Source organism: Mustela nigripes, chromosome 5, assembly GCF_022355385.1.
Source record: "Mustela nigripes isolate SB6536 chromosome 5, MUSNIG.SB6536, whole genome shotgun sequence".
NCBI classification, from domain to species: Eukaryota; Metazoa; Chordata; class Mammalia; order Carnivora; family Mustelidae; genus Mustela; species Mustela nigripes.
Window position 1 is genome coordinate 51,837,811 of NC_081561.1, and position 23,818 is coordinate 51,861,628.

Below are 23,818 nucleotides of genomic sequence, written 5' to 3' on the forward strand. Positions count from 1 at the left end.
TTTTTTTTAAGATTTTATTTATTTATTTGACAGACAGAGATCACAAGTAGGCAGAAAGGCAGGCAGAGAGAGAGAGGAGGAAGCAGGCTCCCCACTGAGCAGAGAGCCCGATGAGGGCTCGATCCCAGGATCCTGGGATCATGACCTGAACCGAAGGCAGAGGCTTTAACCCACTGAGCCACCCAGGTGCCCCTATTGTTCTTTTTTCTTAAGCAAAATTTGTATTGAGCCATTACAGACAGATGGAGAAGTGTACAACTCATAAGTGTACAAGTCAATAAAATTTCCCAAATTTATCACTCAGTGATCAAAGAAGTCTTACCTAAGCAGGCACAATGTGAGGTCACTTTATCTCCCTCAGTATTTTGAAGATTTTACTCCATTACTTCCTGGTGTTTGCTGTGGAGAAGTCTGACATCAATATAGTTTTGGTTCCTGATTGGGTATTTTATATTTTCCTCCTGACTGTGAGTCCTATATCTTTTTCATTCTGAAAATTAAAAAAGAAAAACTGGTGAATATGTTTGACTGTGGTCTCTTTTAATTAGTTTGGTCTAAATGTACTTTCCAGATTCACTTTTTTAAAAAGATTTTATTTATTTATTTGACACAGAGAGAGAGATAACAAGCAGGCAGAGAGGTGGGCAGAGAGAGAGAGAGGGAAGCAGGCTCCCCGCTAAGCAAAGAGCCTGATTTGGGGCTTGATCCCAGGACCCTGAGATCATAACCTGAGCTGAAGGCAGAGGCTTAACCCACTGAGCAACCCAGGCACCCCCTAGATTCACTTAAAAAAAAAAAAAACAATTCCACAACCATGGAATACTTTATCCTATTATAACTTTCTTTATTGTATCTCTTTGATTTATCCAAGTTCTGTTCTGTTCTTTCTTTCTTTCTTTTTAACCCAGGTTTTTTTATTTGTTGTTTATATATTTCATCTCTGCTCACTGACTTTTATATCTCCTATCAGTTTGTATTTATCATCTCTTCGTTTCTTTGTACTCTTCATCTATATTCAGAGGACATCTCAAATTGGTCCTCTCTAATAGTCCTCCCCAAGGATGGTCTGTAGAGGGTTACCAGACAGAATGCACTACCTGGGGAGTTTGTTAAGAATAGTTTCTCAGGGGCGCCTGGGTGGCTCAGTGGGTTAAGCTGCTGCCTTCGGCTCAGGTCATGATCTCAGGGTCCTGGGATCGAGTCCCACGTCGGGCTCTCTGCTCAGTGGGGAGCCTGCTTCCCTCTCTCTCTCTATCTCTGCCTGCCTCTCTACCTTCCTGTGATCTCTCTCTGTCAAATAAATAAATAAAATATTTAAAAAAAAAAGAATAGTTTCTTAAATGCCATCTCCAGAGATATTTACACCCTTTTAAAGGTGATGAGAAATGGGGTGACCAAGAACAAAATTCCAGAGTAACAAGAAATATAAGCAAAACCCCAGACGTCGGAAAGAGTTATGCATGGCATTGAGTGCCAAAGGGATCAAGTGGTCTGGGGCACTGTGAGGGGTGGCCTGGGCAAGGTCATGGAGGGATATTTATGTCATGCGAGAGAGTTTGCACTTTATCATAAGGCATGGGGGAATTAAGAGTGAACAGGGCAGTTATGGGATCAGATCTGTGTTTTAGAAAGAACACCCTTGAAAGACGGAGAGAAAGGAAACAGAGCAATGGTTGCTGCAATGGTAACAACGCCATCTTGTGTGCGCCAGTTGGTTGTAAGGTGCATTACAACAAAGTTATTTGTTTTGTACTATGTTAAAATACCAAAATTTGTAAAGAATATTTCTTAAAAAATTAGATTCAAGATTATTCCTAGAATAGTATCACTTTCAAGTGCAACCTAGACTTTCTAACACTAGGAAGTGACCACGCAACAGCTCAGTGTTTGGAATTGTATAACTGGGAGTATGTCATGAATGAGCCTTCATTCATATGTCCTGTGGCAGAGGTAACACTCTGTCTCACCAAATCCCATTACATTTTCCTTTTTTTTGAATATGCAAAAAGACTACATTTCTCAGTCTTCATTGGTATTAATTTGGGTCTACATGACTGAATTTTGACCAATGAGATTGGCTCTTAAAAACTGCCCATAGAGAGGGGCATCTGGGTGGCTCAGTCAGTTAGGCGATTGCTTTTGGCTCAGGTCATGATCCTGGTCCTGAGATCGAGCCCCATGTTGGGGGGGGGGGTCCCTGCTCAGTGGGGAGTCTTCTTCTCTCTCTCCCTCTGCCTCTCTGTCTGCCTGTGCTTTCTCTTTCTCCCACTCTCTCTCTCAAATAAATAAATAAAATCTATTAAAAAAAAACAAAACCCGGCACATACAGGGGCACCTGGGTGACTCAGTCAGTTAAGTGTCTGCCTTTAGCTTAGGTCATGATCTCAGGGTCTTGACATGGAGCCCCATGTAGGGCTCCCTGCTCAGTGGGGAGTCTGCTTCTCCCTCTTCCTTATTGCTCATGTTCTCTGTCGTTATCTCTCTCTCTCTCTCAAGTAAATAAATAAAGTCTTTTAAAAACCCTGCATATATAGTTTTCTGCCTTCTCTTTAATATCTTTGGCTACATGTCCAAGAGAAATATAGTGCTGGGCACATATTAATTTGAAATTTCTAGTAGCCATGTTAAAAAAAATAAAAGGGCACCTGGGTGGCTCAGTTGGTTAAGCATCTGACTGTTGGTTTTGGCTCAGGTCGTGATCTCACGGTCATGAGATGGAGCCTGGCGTTGGGCTCTGCACTGAATGTGCAGCCTGCTTTAAATTCTCTCCCTTTCTCTCAACCCCCTGCACTCTCTTTCTCAAAAAAAATAAATAAATAAAATAAAAAGTAAAAATAAACAGGTGAGTGGCGCCTGGGTGGCTTAGTGGGTTAAACCTCTGTCTTCGGCTTGGGTCATGATCTTAGGGTCCTGGGGTCGAGCCCCATGTTGGGAATCTCTGCTCGGCAGGGAACCTGCTTCCCCTCTCTCTCTGCCTGTCTCTCTGACTGCTTGTGATCTCTTGTGATAAATAAATAAATAAATAAATAAATCTTAAAAAAGAAGAAACAGGTGAATTTCTAGTAATTTCAGTTTTAATATATTTAACCAACCCAGCACATCTAAAATATTATTATTTCAACATTTATTAATATAAAAGTCAGCAAGATATTTTACATTTAAAAAATATTGAAATGGGTGATGGTGGTCAAAAGGTACAAACTTCTACTTACAAGTTAAATAAATCCTGGGGATGTAATGTGCAGCATAGTGACTAGGGTTAACAATACTGTATTATATATTTGACAGTTGTTAAGACAGTAGATCTTAAAAGTTGTCATCATAAGGAAAAAAGAATGTAACTATGTGTGCCAATGGATACTAACAAAACTTACAGTGGTAATTATTTTGTGCCATATACATAAATCAAATCATAATGTTGTACACCTCACACTAAAACAATATATGTCAATTATATCTCAATTTTTAAAAAAGGGAGAAAAATACTAGAATCCCCAGGACTAAGGAGCCAAAATGAAAAACAATAATCGCAGTGTCCCACTGCCCCAACTCCCTCAAAATATTAAGAGTATTTGCCACAGACCCCATCATATCTCATATTCTGTCTGACTGTAATAAGATTGATCATGCTTTGTACTTAGGAAGAATGCATGCTAAGTATACTGGTAGTATCCTCTCTGTGTGAGCCACATATTTAATCATGACCCTCATAACTAATAATTGATCCTCACAACTAATAATTCTTGCAAAGAACAGCACTCAAAAATAACAAAACAATTCTTTGAAATAAGTACATATTTTACACACAACACAATGCAGTTAGGATCAGCCACATTTCAGGTGCTCAATAGCCACATGTGGTTAGTGGCTACTGTATGAGACAATGCAGCTCTAACTATACCTGATAATCAGAATTTCTTTCTCCTCCTCCTCCTCCTCCTCCTCCTCCTTCTTCTTCAAGAGCATGTACACTCAGGAAGGGGTAGAGGGAGGAGGACAGAGAGAATCTGAAGCAGACTCCAGGCCCAGTGCATAGCTTATCATGGGGCTTGATCTCACAACCCTGAGACCATGACCTGAGCCAAAATTAAGAGTTGAATGCTTAACCACCCAACTGAGCCACCCAGGTGCCCTGAGACTGTGCAGTTCTAGATGCTGCTGCTTTAAGAAGGTAGAACCTCTGTCAGCCCGAGTTCCTGAATATATGAATGAAGCAAAGCTCCCTGAGAATCCCTGCTGGATAGTAACATGAACAAGAAATAAACTTTCATTTATTTGAGCTTTGCCTATTGCAATAGCTTTTAATGACCTACCCTGACCAGGTCCCCTGGAAGTTTGAGAGTCATTGAATTATAAACTGTGAGAAGCAAGGCAGAAAGGCCATTTAGGATCATATTACAATGCAACTTTCATAGTAACTTTGGAGTTTGAGAGAAGTGAGGAGACAGAAGAGAACTGATGACAGGTTTGTCACGGATTGGATGAGAGGAATGAGTGACAGAGAGAATTCAGATTTCTTGCTCAGATGACTAAGTAGATGATGTCATTTGAGTTGATAAGAGAGGCAGTAGGAGAACTAATTTGGGAGTAGAGCTAGTGAGTTTAGTCCCTGTTGACTTTGAGGTGCCTGTGGACAATGGTTCAAAGTTTACTTCAGCATTGGCTGCTATATGCCAGGTCAGGTGCAAATGGTTTGGATCTCAAAGGACTCTTAAAGATTAAATAGATAAATCTAATATAGTATTTAATAGTGGTGATAAACAATACCCAAAGTGCTCTTAGAGCTCAGAAGAGAGGGACCTACTCGGAAGTGATGGGTCTGGCAAGGCTCTTGAGAGGAAATGACACCTATAGGAGCCTTTTTTTTTTTTTTTAAACCTCTTGGAGTCTTAAAACATGGGTGAAGCAGTGGGATAGGGGAGGGGGCCAGGGCAGGTGTCAGGCTATTTGGGCTGCCAAAAAGAAAAATACCATGGACTAGGTAGCTTACAAATGACAGAAATTTATTTCTTACAGTCCTGGGGGCTAGAAGTCGGAGATTGAGGGTCCAAAGCTGAATGAAGACCTTCTTCCAGGTTGTAGACTTCTTGTTGTATCCTCACTTGGAAGAAGGAGAAAGGGAGTTCTTGAGGTCTCTTCTACAAGGACATTAATCCCATTCTCGAGGGCTCTGCCTCCATGATCTAATCACCCCTAGTGACTCCCTCTCTTAATCCCATCATGCTGGGGGTTAGGTTTCAACGTATGAATTTTGGGGTAGACATACACATTCAGACCATAACAACAAGGTTTGAACGGAGGGACAGGAGGGAGATGGTGGTAAAGGCGTTCAAGGTAGAAGGGACCGCACGACACAGACATGGAGTTCAATGGCTATAGGGTACACATCACGGAGGAAGCCCATGAGATAAAGCAGGCACAGCAGGAGGGCCAGGTTATGGCAGGTGACTATTGTCCAGTCTGCTTTTGTGCCAGAGACAGATGCTGGAGGAAGGATGAGGAGGACAGGAGCTGTAGCCACCAGGACAAGCGGGAAGCTGTTGTAATAAAGTAAGAGAGATGAGAAAAGATGACCCCCTGAACCTGGGATTAATTGGAGAACATCCGGAAAGTGCAACTTACTGAGTTTGGTGATTTGTGGACATTAGGACTGAGAAGAGGAAGAGGGAAGTGTCAGGGATGCCTCCCAGGTTTCTAGGGGACTGGGCAGATGATGGTGCTAATGGGGCAAAGTGAAGACAGAATAAAAGCAGGACCTCCTGGAGGGAGATGGGGAAGGTAACTGCTGCTCTCCACCCACAAAATTCCCAGGAATACCGTCTCTTGGGAAAGAGTAAGTCAGGACTGTGGGTATATTTGCCTGTTTCCGATCCTCCATCCCAAAACAGAAACGGATTTTTATTTTCACCACCACCATTCAGGGCAAACTGGGAAATGAAGAGCAGATTTGAACACAAGTCTGTAAAGCAGGAAGGTGGTAAGAAACGGCCAGTGGCAGCCGCCTGGGGAGCTCTTGTGCAAGGACCAGGACAGGAGACGGCCGCAAGAATCCGTGAGAGTCCACAGATGACACCAGAAGGAAGGACCTCTAGGTTTGGAATTGGAAAAGGAGCAGAGAGAAGCCATGGGTATCTGAGTGGGGCTGGAGCATGAGGGGAAAGGAGAATGAAGGAGCCCGCAGGATACATTTCACCACGCAAGGGGGAGTTGGACTGGCCTGAGAATTTCCAGGGCCCTCCAGAAGTAGGGCAAGAGAGTGTGCTGGGCCATGGTGGGGGAACAGGTTATGACTCGAAACCCAAAACTACTCTGGAATTGAATATGATTTAGTTTTTATTTTACTTGGGCTGAACATTTCTCATACTTGAAGTTTGTTTTGCCGCAGTAGCTCTTTTTTCTGTCCAGGGGAGAATGGGATAAAAGGCCAGGAGCAGGAGGGGGTAGTCCTGGGGTGTGGCCTGAGGAAGGAAAAAAAGTGTTCCTCTCTAGATCTCCAGTTGGCATTAATCTTCAAAAGAAGCCTGAGTTTGGAGAGAGGCTGGACATTCTAGTTTGAAAATAATGTCTTTTTTCCTCCTTCCTGTCAAACTTCAGGTCACATTTTTGGGATTGTCTTGTCTTTAATAATGATGAACCGTATCCCGAGGGCCTTCATTTATATTTGCTTAGTTCGTTTTGGGATGCTTGTGTCCACAGCATGGGCCAATAGTATGACAGCCTTGGTCCTCTATTGTCTGGAAGCCTTATAAAATTGAGTATGTAAACTTGGGGTGGAGTGCTATGACTCAAGGCCTTCTCTTTCTTTCTTTCTTAGATTTTATTTTTATTTGTCAGAGAAAGAGAGAGAGAGAGAGAGAACAAGCAGGGAGAGTGACAAGTAGAGCAGGCAGAGGGTAAAGCAGGCTCCCTGCTGAACAAGGAGACCAATAAGGGACTTGATCCCAGGACCCTGGGATTATGACCTGAGCCAAAGGCAGATGCTTAACCCACCTAGCCACCCAGGCATCCCTGTTTTGTTCTTTCAGCAAAGTTGCATACTCTTTCAAATAGGTAAGAGCTGGGCTCTCTGAAGGACTTTAAGTGAGAAAAAAAATAAGGAAACCGATTTTCTTTCCAAAATTTTTTACAATTTTTTTTTATTATGAGGGTTTAACAGAGTAGAGTTAGACTTGACATCTCTCTCATGAAACCTCAACAATTTACAGAATTAATAAATAAGAAACAAAATTTAGTCTTTTTTACAGCCATGTCATGCACTCCTAAGACAGAATTTTCGACCGCCACTAAATTCTCTGTAGGATTTCCCTAGGCAGAACAGATAATCACATTCTTTCACCTTTCTCTAAAGACTTATACATAAATAGATCCATAAATAGTTCATATAAATATAGGCTTACTGGTTAAATAACAAAGTTCTCAAGTCTGGAATCGTGTCCTAAGAAATACAAAATAAAGGGGCACCTGGGTGACTCAGTGGGTTGGGGCCTGTGCCTTCAGCTCAGGTCATGATGCCAGGGTCCTGGGATTGAGCCCCACATAGTGCTTGCTGCTCAGCAGGGAGCCTGCTTCCTCCTCTCTCTGTCCCTGCCTGCCTCTCTGCCTACTTGTGATCTCTCTCTGTCAAATAAATAAATAAAATCTTTTAAAAAATACAAAATAAAGCATGTAATTCATTAAAATGAAATCTTCTGCCCCAAAGTTATCTCAGGGTCTATTAAATACATAAATAGCTTAAAGCTCTTAGAAAAGCACACCGAAAGCAAATTGGTACTCAGTCAAAACTTTCCTCTCTGTAGAGAGGGAAAGATCATTCAGATTCTATCTCTGCACAAAAAGTGTTCTCTCTGAAACTTCAGTTGGATGAACTAGTTGAAGAAGCCTATTGAGTTTGGTCAGAAATGGGGCTGGGTGTACTCCCCAGAAAGAGCAATGGTGCTGGGGAGCTGGGACCAGAAGCTCTTAAGCCACATGGCGCACAATGGGGGTGACGCAGGTGCAGCCCACGGCCACCAGCATCTTTTCCAACCGGAAGCTGTGGGGGCAGTGCTGAGACTCCCTTCGCAGAACCAGGATCTCTTGCTGGATGGGGACGGAGTTCATGTGGTAGTTTACCGTCCCGTCAGCACTGACACAGCCCAGATGGCGGCACTTGGCCTCCCAGATCACAGGGGGGTATCTCTCAGGGTCCTTGTTGCGGCTGCAGGGGGGACAAAAACGAGGGAGAAAGTGAGTATGTGGTAAAGCGGGGAGGAAATCAGACAGGAATATACAAAGGAAGGCACATTCCCAGGGTGACAGAGCATGGGCATTGCACATTCTCAAAGTTTGGGGGAAGCTCGGAATTGTAGGCACGTGAAATGTTATAGAAGAGAATGATCAGTTTTTCCCAATTTCTTTGAAGAATGAGCCAAATAAGGTAGATGAGACTGCAGAGGGGATTTTAGTTTGATACAAAGGACAATTTCTTAAGGTATATATGATAGAGAAAGGCCAAGGGAATCATGTAGGTATACGATAGCCATTAATCTGACTTAATGAAGTCTGCCTTTGAAGCAGGGAAGAGATCAAAATTTTATCTGACAGCACAGTCATGGGATAGAGCCCAGAGCTGGCACAAAGGGCCCGAAACAAAAGCTTAAGCCCCTCTATAACCTTCTCTTCCCTCTCTCCTCCAGCTGAGTGAGTGACTAGCTTTGACTTTTGACTTGATTTATTTGAACTATTCTTAGTAATGGGAGGCTATAGTCACCACATAACTGAAGGGTTTTTTTGGTTTGTTTGTTTTTGCATAAAATCAGAACACTAAAAACCATTTTATATTTAATCTTGATGGGGTCTAAATATTAGCTGTACTAAGAGCACAGCAGATATAGGTCTGTTGGTGATATAGATCAAGGCTGTCTGACTCAAAAAGGGGTGCAAATATCCAACATGATATTTCCTTCACTGGGTTTCAAACCATATTATCCCACTGCTAATATGACCAAAAAAAGAAAGGCACAAAAAACCCAGTTAATTACTACTTATTTTCAACAAATCATCTCAGTGGTAGGTCTGTTAAAGAGAATTCAAGCATTAATCCCCAAGATAAATTTTTTAAAAAATAAATTTCCAGTAGACTTGGGGTATCATAAATATTGGAATAATGAATAATGTGAGTGGGTTTCTGGTGTCGGTGACAGTGAGACCTAAGGGGTAGGTAGTATGGGGGAGAGGTGGTCCTGTACATCAAAGAAGTCTGTAGAATAAAATTTGAGAATCTTTGCACGATAGCCCTTCCAGATTTGATGGATGATTCTGAGTAAAATCATCCTCAAGGTGACTTAACTGGCAGTCCTTTGCATGAAAGTTAGAACAATACAGAGATTTTTATTGGGAGCCATTACGTACTGCAGATTCCAAGGTGACGTGGATCGGTTGTGGTAATCTGAGGGTCTTCTGGAGTTCGTATTCCCGTTAAGGATATTCAGATTGACCTTCACATGCTGAGGGAAGTTCTTGTCCTCAGTGTTTGGGCATCCTGGATTTTGTGGGAATGCTATTCCCGCCTTCGCAATAGCCATCAGGCTCAGCAGTAGCAGCAGTGCCTGGAAATGAATGGGGAAAAGAAGGTAGGATATTGCATTAGCATGTGGTTTTTGCTAACAAATTGTAAAGATTATTGTATTGCTAATCATGGAGAACATACTATGTTCCAGGGCGCTCTATAATAAATTTTTGGATCAGTTCGATGACAGACTGGTTATATGATGAAAATAATGACTGAAATAAAACCATGGAGTGTTTATTAGTCTTGGACATTCTTCTTTTGAATTAGGAGAGACACCTTTTTTTATTAGTTGGCAGTAATTTTAGTAAAGATGGCAAGTCATCGGTCTCTGTCCTAGCATTCTGTGAAACCCTATATGAAGTCAAATGTTTACCTTAGAAGAAAGGGCTGTAGAAAATGCATGTCATATCATATCCATGTTCATGTGAGAAATGCTGGGCAGACGTTCAACGCTGAACTTGTCTCCCACCTTATGTTTTCTTATGTATATTTTACAGTTTTTCTAAAGTTACGTATATACACATATTGATTCTGTAATCAATTAAATTAAATATTCTAAAAATATAAAGACCATCTACTTTAAACCATAGTTACACATATCTCTATTAGAACAAATGAGTTTGTTGTATTAGACTATGGTATAATAGGGGCACCTGGGTGACTCAGTGGTTAAGCATCTAACTCTTGATTTCGGCTCAGGTCATGATCTCAGGGTTGTGAGATTGAGCCTTGCATCAGGTTCCATGCTCAGCAGGAAGTCTGCTAGAGATTCTCTCTCTTCTCTCCTTTTTCCCCTCCCTAGCCTCCCCAAATCAATAAATAAATCTTTATTTTATTTATTTTTTAAAAGATTTTATTTATTTATTTGACAGACAGAGATCACAAGTAGGCAGAAAGGCAGGCAGAGAGAGGAGGAAGCAGGCTCCCTGCCGAGCAGAGAGCCCGATTCGGAGCTTGATCCCAGGACCCTGGGATCATGACCTGAGCCGAAGGCAGAGGTTTTAACCCACTGAGCCACCCAGGTGCCCCAATAAATAAATTTTTAAAAATAAGCTTGTGGTATAATAATAGGATAATGGAAAGGAAAGTCAGTGTTGCCAGTAATTAAATCCTCAAGGATAATGTACCATTTTATTATGGAATAAAGAAAAATGCTCTTGGAGAATCATATTAAATCCCTTGTACTCAGAAAATCAGATTTTCAATAAGCATTCTTTCTCACTGCACAGCATCATGTGACACTTTCCATGTGGTTTAGCCCCAATCTAGCTATCTTTCAGTTTTAATCTCATTGTTCAAACTGATGTGTATCAGTTCTTGAAAATGCAATAAAATGAGGAGTATCTACCAAAGCCTTAGCATCCTATCCTATGTATGCAGCATTCTTGGATCTCCATAGTTAGAATCCAGAATTTCATGCCTGCAGTCCAGAAATCAACAGAAGTATTGCACATTAGTGCAGGACTCACCATGGATGAAGTTGTCACAGGAGCCATTGTAACCTTTCCCAGATGACTGGAGATGGATCGGCTGTGCCTGCTTCAAGATGGACAGAGTGTAGCGCTAACTTGCCCCTTTTTATAAGACTTTGCTCCTCTGTGGTCACTTACGTTGACGTATTGAGGTGGGTAAAGGAAAGACATCATTTTAGTTAAATGTTCCATCCTCAAATGAGGTCAGAAAAGAACCTCCCCTTTGTGACAGGTAGTATCTACTTTGAAGGAAAATGGACAGGGCAGAAATTCATGTTTTGAAAGACTATGTCCTTTCTTCATTATTCTAGGAACTATTACTTATCAGAAGCTGACTAAGATGAGCTAATATCATTTAGTTATGGGCACATATGAAGATGTCATAAGAGCTATGCTCTGTTCCAATGGCTCATGGGGAAGTGGAAGTTTGTTATAATGTTCAAGTCTTCTTATGCATGTACCTTGATTTCCCATTGGATAACTCCGTTCCTCACCAGACTCTCTAGAAAGATGTTGTGGAGTCCATTCTAGAAACTATTTAAGGTCTTTCCATATAAAGAAACAATTGAGAAGTGAGTAAAAATATAATGGTGTGAAGGTATATTATTTCACTGAATTAACACCTGCTTTGTTAAATGTTTACTCTGCTTAAAAAACTAATAACTAAGTTCAAGAGATGTGAGGTTTACTATTAAAGTCATGTTACCAAGCAACTTGTTACCAAGCAACTTGTTAACTCATGCCATTCTTCAAGAGGAGTGAGATGGAAATGAAAGAGTGAGGGGACCGTGTTGTATGACCTGAACTCATGGGTCCCGATTCCCCTTCCTCTAATGCCTCCATGCCTTTTGCTAAGGTACTATCTTTGAAATGATCTTTTGTTAAATGTTACTTGTTCTTCCAGAACCTGTTTGAATGTGTCTTCTAGGTCTGGTGGTCTGTCTTGATTTTCTTAGTTGGAACAAACAGCTCCCATAACACATAGCTTATACCTACCTCTTCTGCTTCATTTTGTACTCTATTTTGTTTGGCTGGAGAAAGCATATTTAAGACATATGTTTATTTCCATTTTTAGATTCTTTTATAATCCTTCAACATGACGTCTGGTAAACAGTAAGTGCTCAATATTTTGACTGATTGACAGTATGAATGTTGTTTAGTTAGCTCAGAATCTTGAATATTCTTTTTGGGACCCAACTGTATTCCAATAACCATTTTGATTGAATGCCTTGACTCTCCATCCTGATCTTTTTGTTGTATGACAAGGTTACAGCTGATTTTGGACCACCCCAGAGTGGAGAATTTCTTGCCTTTTGCTTTCAGGCAAGGATGAGGTGGAGGAGAATGTGCTTGCTGCCAATTCTTTTGGTTGATGGCCAGGGGGGGAAAGCTGAGTCTGGTTCTCCCTATTGCCTGCCTCCTATACCAGTGAAATCCAGCCTGTGTGCCAACTTTTGAAATGCCAATCCCTAAAATAAGTCTGGGGAAATGTGGTGGGTTTTCACAAAAGTGTAAAAATGATTATTTTGAAGTGGTGGTCAGAGTGGGGTGTGCCCAGACTTGAATAGGTGTGGTTTCCCAGATGCACACCTGAGCTGGAAGCCTGTGCCTCCTAGAGGAATGGTCAGAAGTATAAAGGAGGTGTAAAGAGTGGTGAGGTTCTTTCTCTGTAGTTGTCTATGGAAGCAATTCGCTCAGGTTTGAGTACCTGTTGAAATGGGGTGGGGTGGGTGGGCTGGAAACGCTGGATTAAGAATTAGGATGCCTGGGACGCTGGACAAGAAGGCACGTTTGAGTTCATTGTGGTTCTGCCATTAACTACCCATGCCTTTGGGTACCTCATGTCCTTGAGTCACAGATTCTCTCATGATAGAATGAGGTTTTTTGCATCAGGTAATCTTTGATTATTTATGAATTTTCAAAAAAAAATAGTGGGAGAGCAAATAGGAATAGCACATTATTTTACTTTGTGATTTTCCTCAGGCTTCTCACTCTTGCTTCTTTGAGGGCTTGGAAAACAGATGTCTATAGGACACGGGGAACTTCAGACTGGGCGTTGGGAGTTGGATGAGGAGAAGGTCCGCTGCTGGAGACCAGGAAATACTTCTGGGAGCCAAAATCCTGGGTGAATTTCACTGGATGATACTGGTGAAATGTCTGTGGGCTTCTTGACTTAGGGAAAGGATTTTAAAGGCTCCTTGGCATTATTAAGACACCAAACTTTATTTTTTTCTACTTATAATAAAGAACAGTGTGAGAGATAGAAGAAAATTTTCTTCCTTTTGCATTCAGGAGAGAGTATTGTGGAGTCTTTTGTCTTGATGTAGTGGAAAATTAAGACTGTCATTAAAAAACACCAAAATAAATAAATAAGCTAATTTTGAAAAAAAATCTTGCTTGGGTTGTGAAGTTACCGCTGAAATACTATTGTTCCCTCCCTTCCTTCCTCTTTCTCTCTCTCTCTCTTTCTTTCTTTCTTTTTCTTTCAATATAGTTGATGCACACATTACATTACTTTCAGGTGTACAACATAGTGATTCTACAAGTTTATATATCATGCTATGCTTACCACAATGAAATCATCTTCGTGATACTGTATTTTAATTTCTTTTCTACAGACTTTTTTAAATTTATTTTTTAAAAGATTTTATTTATTTATTTGACAGACAGAGATCACAAGTAGGCAAAGAGGCAGGCAGAAAGAGAGAGAGGAGGAAGCAGGCTCCCCACTGAGCAGAGAGCACTATGTGGAGCTTGATCCCAGGACCCTGGGATCATGACCTGAGCCAAAGGTAGAGGCTTTAACCCACTGAGCCACCCAGGCACCCCATTTACGTCCTTTTTAAATAAAAAATAACAATAGTCTGTTTTAAAATAAAAAACAACAATAGGAGGTGACACTGTGACATCATTAGTGATTAGTGTGTATTATCATTTAAAGGCAATAGCTGTAAAAAGACAAGCATGCCATTTTATTTAATGCCATGAACATCAATAGCAAGACTCCTTTTCTCTTGATTTTTGATCTAATAGAAGGAAATAGTAGCTGCCGGGAATACTTTTTTAAAAAAGATTTTATTTATTTATTTGACAGAGAGAGAGCTCAAGTAGGTGGAGCAGCTGGTAGAGGGAGAGGAAGAAGCAGGCTCCCTGCTGAGCAGAGAGCCCAATGCAGGGCTCCATCACAGGACGCTGGTATCATGACCTGAGCCAAAGGCAAATACTTAACCAACCAAGCCACCCATGTCACTTTCCTCTTGAGTTTTAAATCAGGAGGCCGATACTTTGAAATGGGCTAGCCTACAGCAAGCAACATCAGACACTTTAAATTAAGATATGATATTAAGGGAGGAGAATGTCTGTAATAGGGAGTCATCTGCAAGGCCTTGGAGAATTGCCAAAGTCAGGATTTAACTGAGACCCAGATTTAGATTCGATTTATCAAGATCTAGATCATCTACTCCCAACTTCAAAATATTAATGGTGTTATGTACCAGAGGTTCAGCGTTGAGGTCCAAACTATTGTCTTTTGAGAAACAGGATTTACTATATACGAAATTAATGTAATGTAATTTATTAAATAGGAAGCATCAATCATAATGTCAGCCTAATCGTATCATTGTTCCTCTCCAGCATAACACTGTTAGGGATTCACGATGGTCTGTGTTTCTGAGGGCCATCCTGAACGGTGAATTGTTGGGTGGGAATACAGCAGGGGTAGGGAGATGCTTCCTCTGAGATCCCTGGTGAAGGAATTTCTCTTCCTCAGATGACATGCTGGATTGAGGGATTGATTGACAATGAGGATATCTGAACAGGGTGATTGTTAATGTGCTGGTAAGGGCTGACAGGTGAGAGGCAGAATCCTCTTCAACATTCAGATTCTGTTTTTTCTCCATTGGTCGTTCTAGTTCTTGGTAGGTTGTTCTTCCTGACGAAGACCTGTGGGAACAGCTCCTTTGAGTAACTTAATTTCTTCTACTTTTGGTTTTTGATGCTACCCCCTCTGTAGTCTAGACCAGACTATTTTTATGTGATAAAATCAGATCATAAAACTGTTTTAACATCTTTAAAAACCAAATGGTCAAAAGAACAGCAAACAATCATTACATTATCCATGTGAGATATTTGATTCTGTTCCTGGTAACTTCCAAATAGTGCATAATGACTTTTATCATTTGTCTCATAAATGATGTGCTCTTTACACATCTTTCCCAGCCTCAAAGAACTGAGATAATGCCTGAAATCTCTGAAAGGAGATATCTCACATCACATTATCTGGAAACAATGGCAGTCTACCAGTGTTTCCCCAATCCCTACATCAGAATCCACAATCAAACACATCATACAAGTGTGTCAATTTCTCCTTTGAGTAATAACTACTAACCTCATGGAAACCAAGCCTCTTCCTTAGGTGGGTTTCTCATTAGTCTTTTACTGAAACAGTGATTTAAAGTGGGTCAGAAAACTTTCCATTTCTTTGACGAACAAATAAATTTAGAATTCTGTAACTATACATTAGCAGCCACATGCAAATTTGTTTTACGGTGGCCTTCCCTTTGGTAATGCTGACTTCATCTTATACCCTGAGAATCAAGGTCAGCAAATGACTGAAGTTTCAAGTCTAAACGGATGTCACTTAAAGTAAGGTCTAAAATTAAATAAGCAGCACAAACCGCACACTGTGTGGCCTACCAAGAGAGCACCTTTATAGTCTTTTCAGGTATTTTGAAGCTAATGTGATTTAGAGATAACCACAGAATGTGGGAATGATAGATACAATAATGGGTATTGAAAAATACCAAGTAAAGATTGGTATTTGGTAAAGATACCAATACTTGGTTCTTTTCCGTGGGATACAGTACGGAGCATGGTATGGACCCGTGGAGGCTCGGTGACTCGTGACTCGGAACTACAGTAAGATCAGTAGATGAGAGTGCTGTATTCCTTATTCCAAAATCTCTTACAACAAAAATTCAGTGAATAAAGCAGAGAAAAATATAAATCAGGCCCAGGGGATGCAGATTCAAACGTCAAGTTCCAGGAAAAGAAAACCCAAATTCACAGTCCATAAGTCCAAAAAAACCCAACGTAATTACTCTAGTTGAGGTTTACATTTGCCTCTGAGCTTCCTGGCAGCTGAATTAAAAAAGTAGTTATGCTCAGTTACGTAGTTCTCATTATGAAAAAGGAAGAAGCTTGCTAATTTCTTAAAGGAGATGTTTTTCCTATTGTTACATTAAAAAAAAAAGATTTTATTTATTTATTAGAGAGAGAGAATTAGCAAGAGAGTATGAGCAGCGGGGAGAGAGAAGCAGGCTCTGTAACAAGCAGCGACTCTGATGTGGGGCTTGATCCCAGGACTCTGGGATCATGACCAGAGCCAAAGCCAGACACTTAACTGACTGAGCCACCCCAGGGCCCCTTATCGTTACATTTTGAAGGGAAGTTTTCATCTGGGGCTTATAAAAGGTCCTTGTTCAGTATATTGGTTAAGGACAAGTTTTTGACATTAGACATTCCCATAATGAGATTCCAGCTCCACATTAGTAGCTGTGTGTCCTTGGGAAAATTGTATCACCTGTAACTCAGTCTCCATACCTACAAAATGGAGATAACAATAAAACATGACTCATAAAGAGTAGTGAGGACTGAATTAGATACTGTTTTGGAGGTAATATATATGTGTATTAAATGCTCACTGAATGTTGTTAAAATGTTAACTTTTATCAGAATGTCAGGGCATGAAACTCTGTCAGATTTTGTCAAACTTTTTTGAGAAAAAAGCCATTGGTTCTGAGGGATACTAGTTGTCTGATCGTTTGAATGTCTACTCTGTGAGGAAGTAGAGGAATTTCTTCAGGGTTCCATAATGGTCTGGATGAAATAGCCATTCATTCAACAAATATTTCTTGAGTACTCGTTATATGCCAGGCACTGTGCTGAACTCTAGGGATACAACAGGGTAGAAGGGGTTCACGTCTAGGGTAATTCAGACCCCGTATTCATATTTTGTGCTTACCAAACTGTTTGCTAATAATGAAGTAGCCTTCTTAGATACTTAGATAACCTGGAAACAAGTGCCCTGGATGGTGGATACAGGCATTCTGATTAGTACAAGGGAGTAGTTCTCACTACAAATTATTAATTTGTCCTTCTGGTTTATATATTGTTATGCTGACAATAAAGGAATTTCAAGGTTTATATTTATTGTATTGAACTTAACTCAGAGCTGCCATCCCATATATATTACATATTTTCTATCTATCCATCCATCAATCATCATATACTTTTCTACACCTGTACACAAACACACCCGTACACACACACACACACACACACACACACAGAGTTTTTTTCCAGACCATGAATGTGATATATGTTCATTTGTTATACAAAATAGTGGGGTGAAGGAAGGAAGAAAAGCAAAAAGAAGAAATCAAAATCAATCCATAATCCCAATTCTTAGAAATAAGTTTTGGAATATACTGCTCCTGTAATTTTACAAAATGTGACCGTTTAAGGTGTATTGTTCTAGTTTTTAAAAATACAGTTAAGAAAGTATAAATATTTAATGAAGTTGGGCCATATTATAATACTGTTTTGTAACCCGTTTTCTCACCTCACAATGTGTTCTAAACATGTTGTCCTGGTAAGCTTCTTTTTGTCTGTGCATGTGTTTGAAACAGATTTGCCAACTAACCTGAGAAATGAGGTAACAGCAGACCATTTAACCAGTTGTTGATCGTTGAATATTTTAGTGGCTTCTAAGTTTTAATTATGTCTTTGATTTCTCTATATCATCCCCCGCCCCAGAGCAGGGACAACCTAGTCTGTGTGTAGAAAGGTATATGATGATAGATGGATAGATAGAAAATATATAAATGTATATGGGATGGCAGCTCTGAGTTTAGTTCAATACAATAAATATAAATTCTAGCTCAGTAGAATTCCCGTGGAGTTCTGCACTTCCAAAGTCGCTGAATTTGGCTGATGAGCAATGTTATCAGGATATAAAAGCAGAGAAAGAGAAAGACCAACAGGGTTACACATGTTTGGTTGGGAAAGTAGGGTGACATTTGGGTATTCCTAATGCTGACAAGTTACAATAGTTTTTGATGATGGCTTGACTCAGAAGGAAGCAAGCCCAGGTGAAGGTCAAAAAAGAGAGACAGCTTATTGACGAGGCCCAACAGTACAGGTTCAGAGAACAAAGCTTTCTCGGTAGTTACGCGAGCACGAAAAGTGTAATGATAATGGGACCTATTCACTATTTTAATGGTATGGCAGATAAATCATTACATGAAAGGATTTATTTGCTCAGACATCCCTGAGTTGCAATTTTCTTACTTGTACTTGCCATGGTGGACATAGGAGTGAATATTTGGTGTCAGAATACTTCCTTACCAATCTTTGCTTGATAAAATAAATAGAAACTGTGTTGATGTTAACAGCTTTAGTATGGAGGGTAAGCCGTCCTGTCTATACAAACATGAATTTAATGTATGGTAATCTATTCGCAGGTGGATGACAGTCAAATATAATAATAATAATAATAATAATAATGTTGAAGATAAATTGGCAGATATCTATAAAGCTTCTTAAAAATCTCAAGTAGGGGTGCCTGGGTGGCTCAGTCATTAAGCGTCTGACTTCAGCTCAGGTCATGATCCCAGGGTCCTGGAATCGAGCCCCACATCAGGCTCCCTGCTCGGGGGAAACCTCCCTCTCCCACTCCCCCTGCTTGTGTTCCCTCTCTCCCTGTCTCTTTCTCTGTCAAATAAATGAATGGAATCTTTTTAAAAAATCCCAAGTAATATTATTACGAAGGCAATAGCCATTAAAGACATCAACAAAAACAGAGAACAGAAAGGCATATGAGTATGAAAACCAGTGGCCCAGCATATGGTAAGTATCAAATGAATGTCAATGGTATATGCTTTGTAACATTACACAAGATTTTTTTGATATTTATCCTTCATTTATTTTATTTAATTTCGACAACAATCCTATAGGATTTTACTATCCAAATTTACAGAAAAGAGAACTAAGGTTTGGTGGGTTTCAGCAACTAGTTAAAAGTCACCTAGTCTGCCGGTGGTGGGCCTGAGATGGGTCACAGATATGGCGGATTCTCAAGGCTGTGGTCTCTTCACTGTGACAAACAAAACACTGATAGAAGGACTTTTTTTTTTTTTTTTGCTATTTTCTTTTTAGTTTTAATTCCAGTATAATTAACATGCAGTGTTATATTAGTTTCAGTTATATAATATAGTGATTCACCAATTCTATACATTACTCAGTGATCATTGAAATAAGTGGATTCTTAATCCCCTTCACTTATTTCATCACCCCCCACCCCAACCTCCCCTCTGGTTCTCTATAATTAAGAGTCTGGCTTTTCATTTGTTTGTTTGTCTCTTTTTATTTCCTTTGTTCATTTGTTTTGTTTCTTGAGTTCCTCATATAAGTAAAATTATGTGGTATTTGTCTCTGCCTTATTTTACTTAGCTTTTTACACTCTAGATCCATCCATGTATTTTTTTAAAAATTTAATTTCTTTTCAGTGTTCCAGAATTCATTGTTTATGCATCAACCCAGTGCTCCATGCAATACGTGCCCTCCATAATACCTACCACCAGGCTCACCCAACCTCCCACCCCCCGCCCCTTCAAAACCCTCAGATTGTTTTTTCAGAGTCCATAGTCTCTCATGGTTCATCTCTTCCTCCAATTTCCCTCAACTCCCTTTTCCTCTCCATCTCCCCATGTCCTCTGTGTTATTTCTTATGCTTCACAAATAAGTGAAAAAACCATATGATAATTGGGTCTCTCTGCTTGACTTATTTCACTCGGCATAATCCCTTCCAGTCCCGTCCATGTTGCTACAAAAGTTGGGTATTCATCCTTTCTGATGGAGGCATAATACTCCATAGTGTATATGGACCATATCTTCCTTATCCATTCATCCGTTGAAGGGCATCTTGGTTCTTTCCACAGTTTGGTGACCGTGGCCATTGCTGCTATGAATATTGGGGTACAGATAGCCCTTCTTGTCACTACATCTGTATCTTTGGGGTAAATACCCAGTAGTGCAATTGCAGGGACATAAGGAAGATCTATTTTAAATTTCTTAAGGAATCTCCACACTGTTCTCCAAATTGGCTGCACCAACTTGTATTCCCACCAGCAGTGTAAGAGGGTTCCTCTTTCTCCACATCCACTCTTGTTTCCTGTCTTGTTAATTTTGGCCATTCTAATTGGTGTAAGGTGGTATCTCAATGAAGTTTTAATTTGAATCTCCCTGGTGGTTAGTGATGATGAACATTTTTTCATGTGTCTGATAGCCATTTGTTGTCTTCATTGGAGAACTGTCTGTTCATGTCTTCGGCCCATTTTTTTTAAAAGATTTTATTTATTTATTTGGCAGAGATCACAAGTAGGCAGAGAGGCAGGCAGAGAGAGAGAGGGAAGCAGGCTCCCTGCTGAACAGGGAACTCTATGTGGGGCTCGATCCCAGGACCCTGGGATCATGACCTGAGCCGAAGGCAGAGGCTTTAACCCACTGAGCCACCCAGGCACCCCCTTCTGCCCATTTTTTGAGATAATTATCTATTTTGTGTGTGTTAAGTTTGGAAAGTTCTTTATAGGTCCTGGATATCAGCCTTTTGTCTGTACTGTCATTTGCAAATATCTCCTCCCATTCTGTGTGTTGCCTCTGTTTTGTTGACTGTTTCCTTTGCTGTGCAGAAGCTTTTGATCTTGATGAAGTCCCAAAAGTTCATTTTCACTTTTGTTTCCTTTGCCTTTGAAGACATATCTTGAAAGAAGTTGTTGTGGCTGATATAAAAGTGGTTACTGCCTATGTTCTCCTCTATGATTCTGATGGATTCCTGTCTCATGTTGAGGTCTTTTATCCATTTCAAGTTTATCTTTGTGTATGGTGTAAGAGAATGGTCGAGTTTCATTTTTCTACATATAGCTGTCCAATTTTCCCAGCACCATTTATTGAAGAGATGGTCATTTTTCCACTGTATATTTTTTCCTGATTTGTCAAAGACTATTTGACCATAGAGTTGAGGGTCCACTACCAGAACTCATACAGCAATTCAGAAATGTGGCAGGATACAAAGACAAGGTACAGAAATCAGTTGCTTTCTTATACACTAACAATGAAAACACAGAAAGGGAAATTAGAGAATCAATTCCATTTACCATAGCACCAAGGACCATAAGATACCTGGGAATAAACCTAACCAAAGAGGTAAAGGATCTGTACTCGAGGAACTACAGAACACTCATGAAAGAAATCGAAGAAGACACAAAAAGATGGGAGACCATTCCATGCTCTTGGATTGGAAGAATAAACATTGTTAAAATGTCTATACTGCCTAGAACAATCTATACTTTTAATGCCATTCTGATCAAAATTCCACCAGTATTTTGCAAAGAACTGGAGCAAATAATTCTAAAATTTATATGGAATCAGAAGAGACCCCAAATTGCTAAGGAAATGTTGAAAAAGAAAAACAAAACTGGCGGTATCACGTTGCCTTATTTCAAACTTTACTACAAAGCTGTGATCACCAAGACAGCATGGTACTGGCATAAAAACAGACACATAGACCATCCATGTTGTTTTAAATGGCAAGATTTCATTCTTTTTGATGGATGAATAATATTCCACTATGTGTGTGTGTGTACCACATCTTCTTTTTCCATTCATCTATCATTGGACACTTGATGGTTTCCATATCTTGGCTATTGTAAATAATACTGTAATAAACATAGGGTACATGTATTCCTTCAAATGAGTGTTTCCATATTCTTTGGGTAAATACCCGGTTATAGAGTTACTGGATCATATAGTAATTCTATTTCTCACTCTTTGAAGAACCCCCATACTGTTTTTCAGAGTGGCTGTACCAGTTTGCATTCCCACAAATAGTGTGTGAGAATTCCTTTTTCCCCGTATCCTCACCAACACTTGTTGGTATTGAAACTTGACAAAAACTTACTCTGCAACAAATTTTCCTACTTTCTAAAAGTGACTTTCTGTTATTTTTGAAGTTTAAATATTGTGAAGCCTTAAACATTATTAAATTATCTTTTGTTCACCTATTTGCAGGTATACCCTCTTCCATTTACCATTGTCTGTTATATCTGTTTTATGACAATCTTTCAGTGTCTAGTGCTATGACCACATCTAGATTAAGATACCTTTAACATATAGACTCCCCTCAAGGTGCAGGTTTCCATAAAAATAAATAAGGAAGGAGCAGAGAGAGGTGTCTATATTTCTGTCTTTCACTGACAATGCAGGTGAGAGGATCAGTGCTCAATTCCCTGGCCTAATTTCTGATTAGCAGATCAATAACATTTGCTTTTCCTTTTCCCTAAAAATGGGGGCATTGGAAGAAGTAGAACTTAAGCATGAGAACTGCATATTATATGTTGATTGTAAATCAGATTTTTTTTTCTGTTTGATCTGAAGAACTAGAACATTATAGTCATTATGCATTTCAACTATGGAGACAAACTGTGCAGGAGTCAGGGTTTAAAACATTAGACTGGTATTGAGTTAAGCCTCATGAACCCAATGTCGTGTGTAAGATGATAGTAGATGAAGAACAACTGATTTTGAAACATGTCTGATGTACATATTATTAAACATGCTTGGTCAAATTTCAATTTTATTTATATACCATTATTCTTTTATTTAGTCTGTTATTAATGCACTTTAAATTCATTTCAAATTATTCACTATTAATACAGTGATAAGTATCTTATTAATTACATCTTTGCTCAACTACATGTTATTATTATTATAGGACATATACAAATTTTTGCATTATTGTCTACATTTTATTGAGAAAATGTGCAGACTACATAGTTTCTTTCTTCACAATAGAAATCAGTTGAGCTAGCTGAAGCAAAAACGTGAAACAACTGTAAGAATATAAAGGTGGCTTGAGGAAACCAAGGGCAGGAATTACAGCAAGCATTTAGGAGCACTCACATAAGAGCTAAAAAACAGAGTCAAGCAATTGGTCCCGCAGCCATCCTCTCCTTAAACGATGCCATTACTCTCTCTTTGGATACTTTTTCTCTACACTGTTGGCTTTCCATGTTCACATATTCTCAGGTCCACTGAAAGGCATTTCTCTGATGCCAGCCAGAGTCTCAGGAGGGTCTGATTGGCTTATTTTGAGTCTTGTGTCCAATCAGCTATGCTTGTGAAGGATCATGTGGTAAAACCAGTGCCACTGGCGGGTCTAGCCTTGTAGTTCAGTTTTCTCTGTTCTTAAAGAAAAGGGCTATGGATTGGGAACACATTCTAACTGGTGTGTGTACTCTAAGTAAATTTCCTCCTAGGACAGAGGAAAAACATATGTAGGTGATAAAGTAGTTTCATCCATTCCCTCAAATCTTGACCCAGATACCCTTGGTTCTTTCAGCTTTATTATTCCTGCTCAACCTGAATGATAAGGATTGTTTTTATTTTGTTGATGGCATCACAATTTTATTATTTTTTTCAAATTTTTATTTGAATATAGAGTGTAATATTAGTTTCAAGTGTATGATACAGTGATTTAACACCGCTGTAGGACAGCCAGTGCTCATCACACAAGTGCATTCCTTAATCCCCCTCACCTATTAGACCCATCCCCCAACCATCTCCCCTCTAGTAACCATCAATTCATTATCTAGAGTTAAGAGTCTGTTTCTTGGTTTGCTTCCCCCGCTTTTCACTCTTTCCTTGTTTATTTTGTTTCTAAAATTCCACATATGAGTGA

General features: G+C 39.8%; 1 protein-coding gene across 1 annotated transcript; it reads right to left on the reverse strand.

Moving 5' to 3' along the window:
* Window positions 1-7,007: 7,007 nt before the first annotated feature.
* IL17A (interleukin 17A) lies at window positions 7,008-11,090 on the reverse strand. The gene is made up of 3 exons (XM_059399043.1): window positions 11,020-11,090; window positions 9,391-9,587; window positions 7,008-8,197 (listed from the first exon to the last, which is right to left on the reverse strand). Exons 1-3 carry the CDS (start codon window positions 11,044-11,046, stop codon window positions 7,960-7,962), a joined length of 462 nt encoding a protein of 153 aa, XP_059255026.1. The 5' UTR covers window positions 11,047-11,090; the 3' UTR covers window positions 7,008-7,959.
* Window positions 11,091-23,818: the final 12,728 nt, after the last annotated feature.

Bases quoted from the DNA above. Each gene is read 5' to 3' on its own strand.
- IL17A (XM_059399043.1), bottom strand. From the start codon at position 11,046: ATGGCTCCTGTGACAACTTCATCCATG. The intron at 9,588-11,019 runs GTGAGTCCTGCA...ATTCATTTCCAG, and splicing joins CTGTGACAACTTCATCCATG to GCACTGCTGCTACTGCTGAG. The intron at 8,198-9,390 runs GTACGTAATGGC...TCCCCCCTGCAG, and splicing joins ACGTCACCTTGGAATCTGCA to CCGCAACAAGGACCCTGAGA.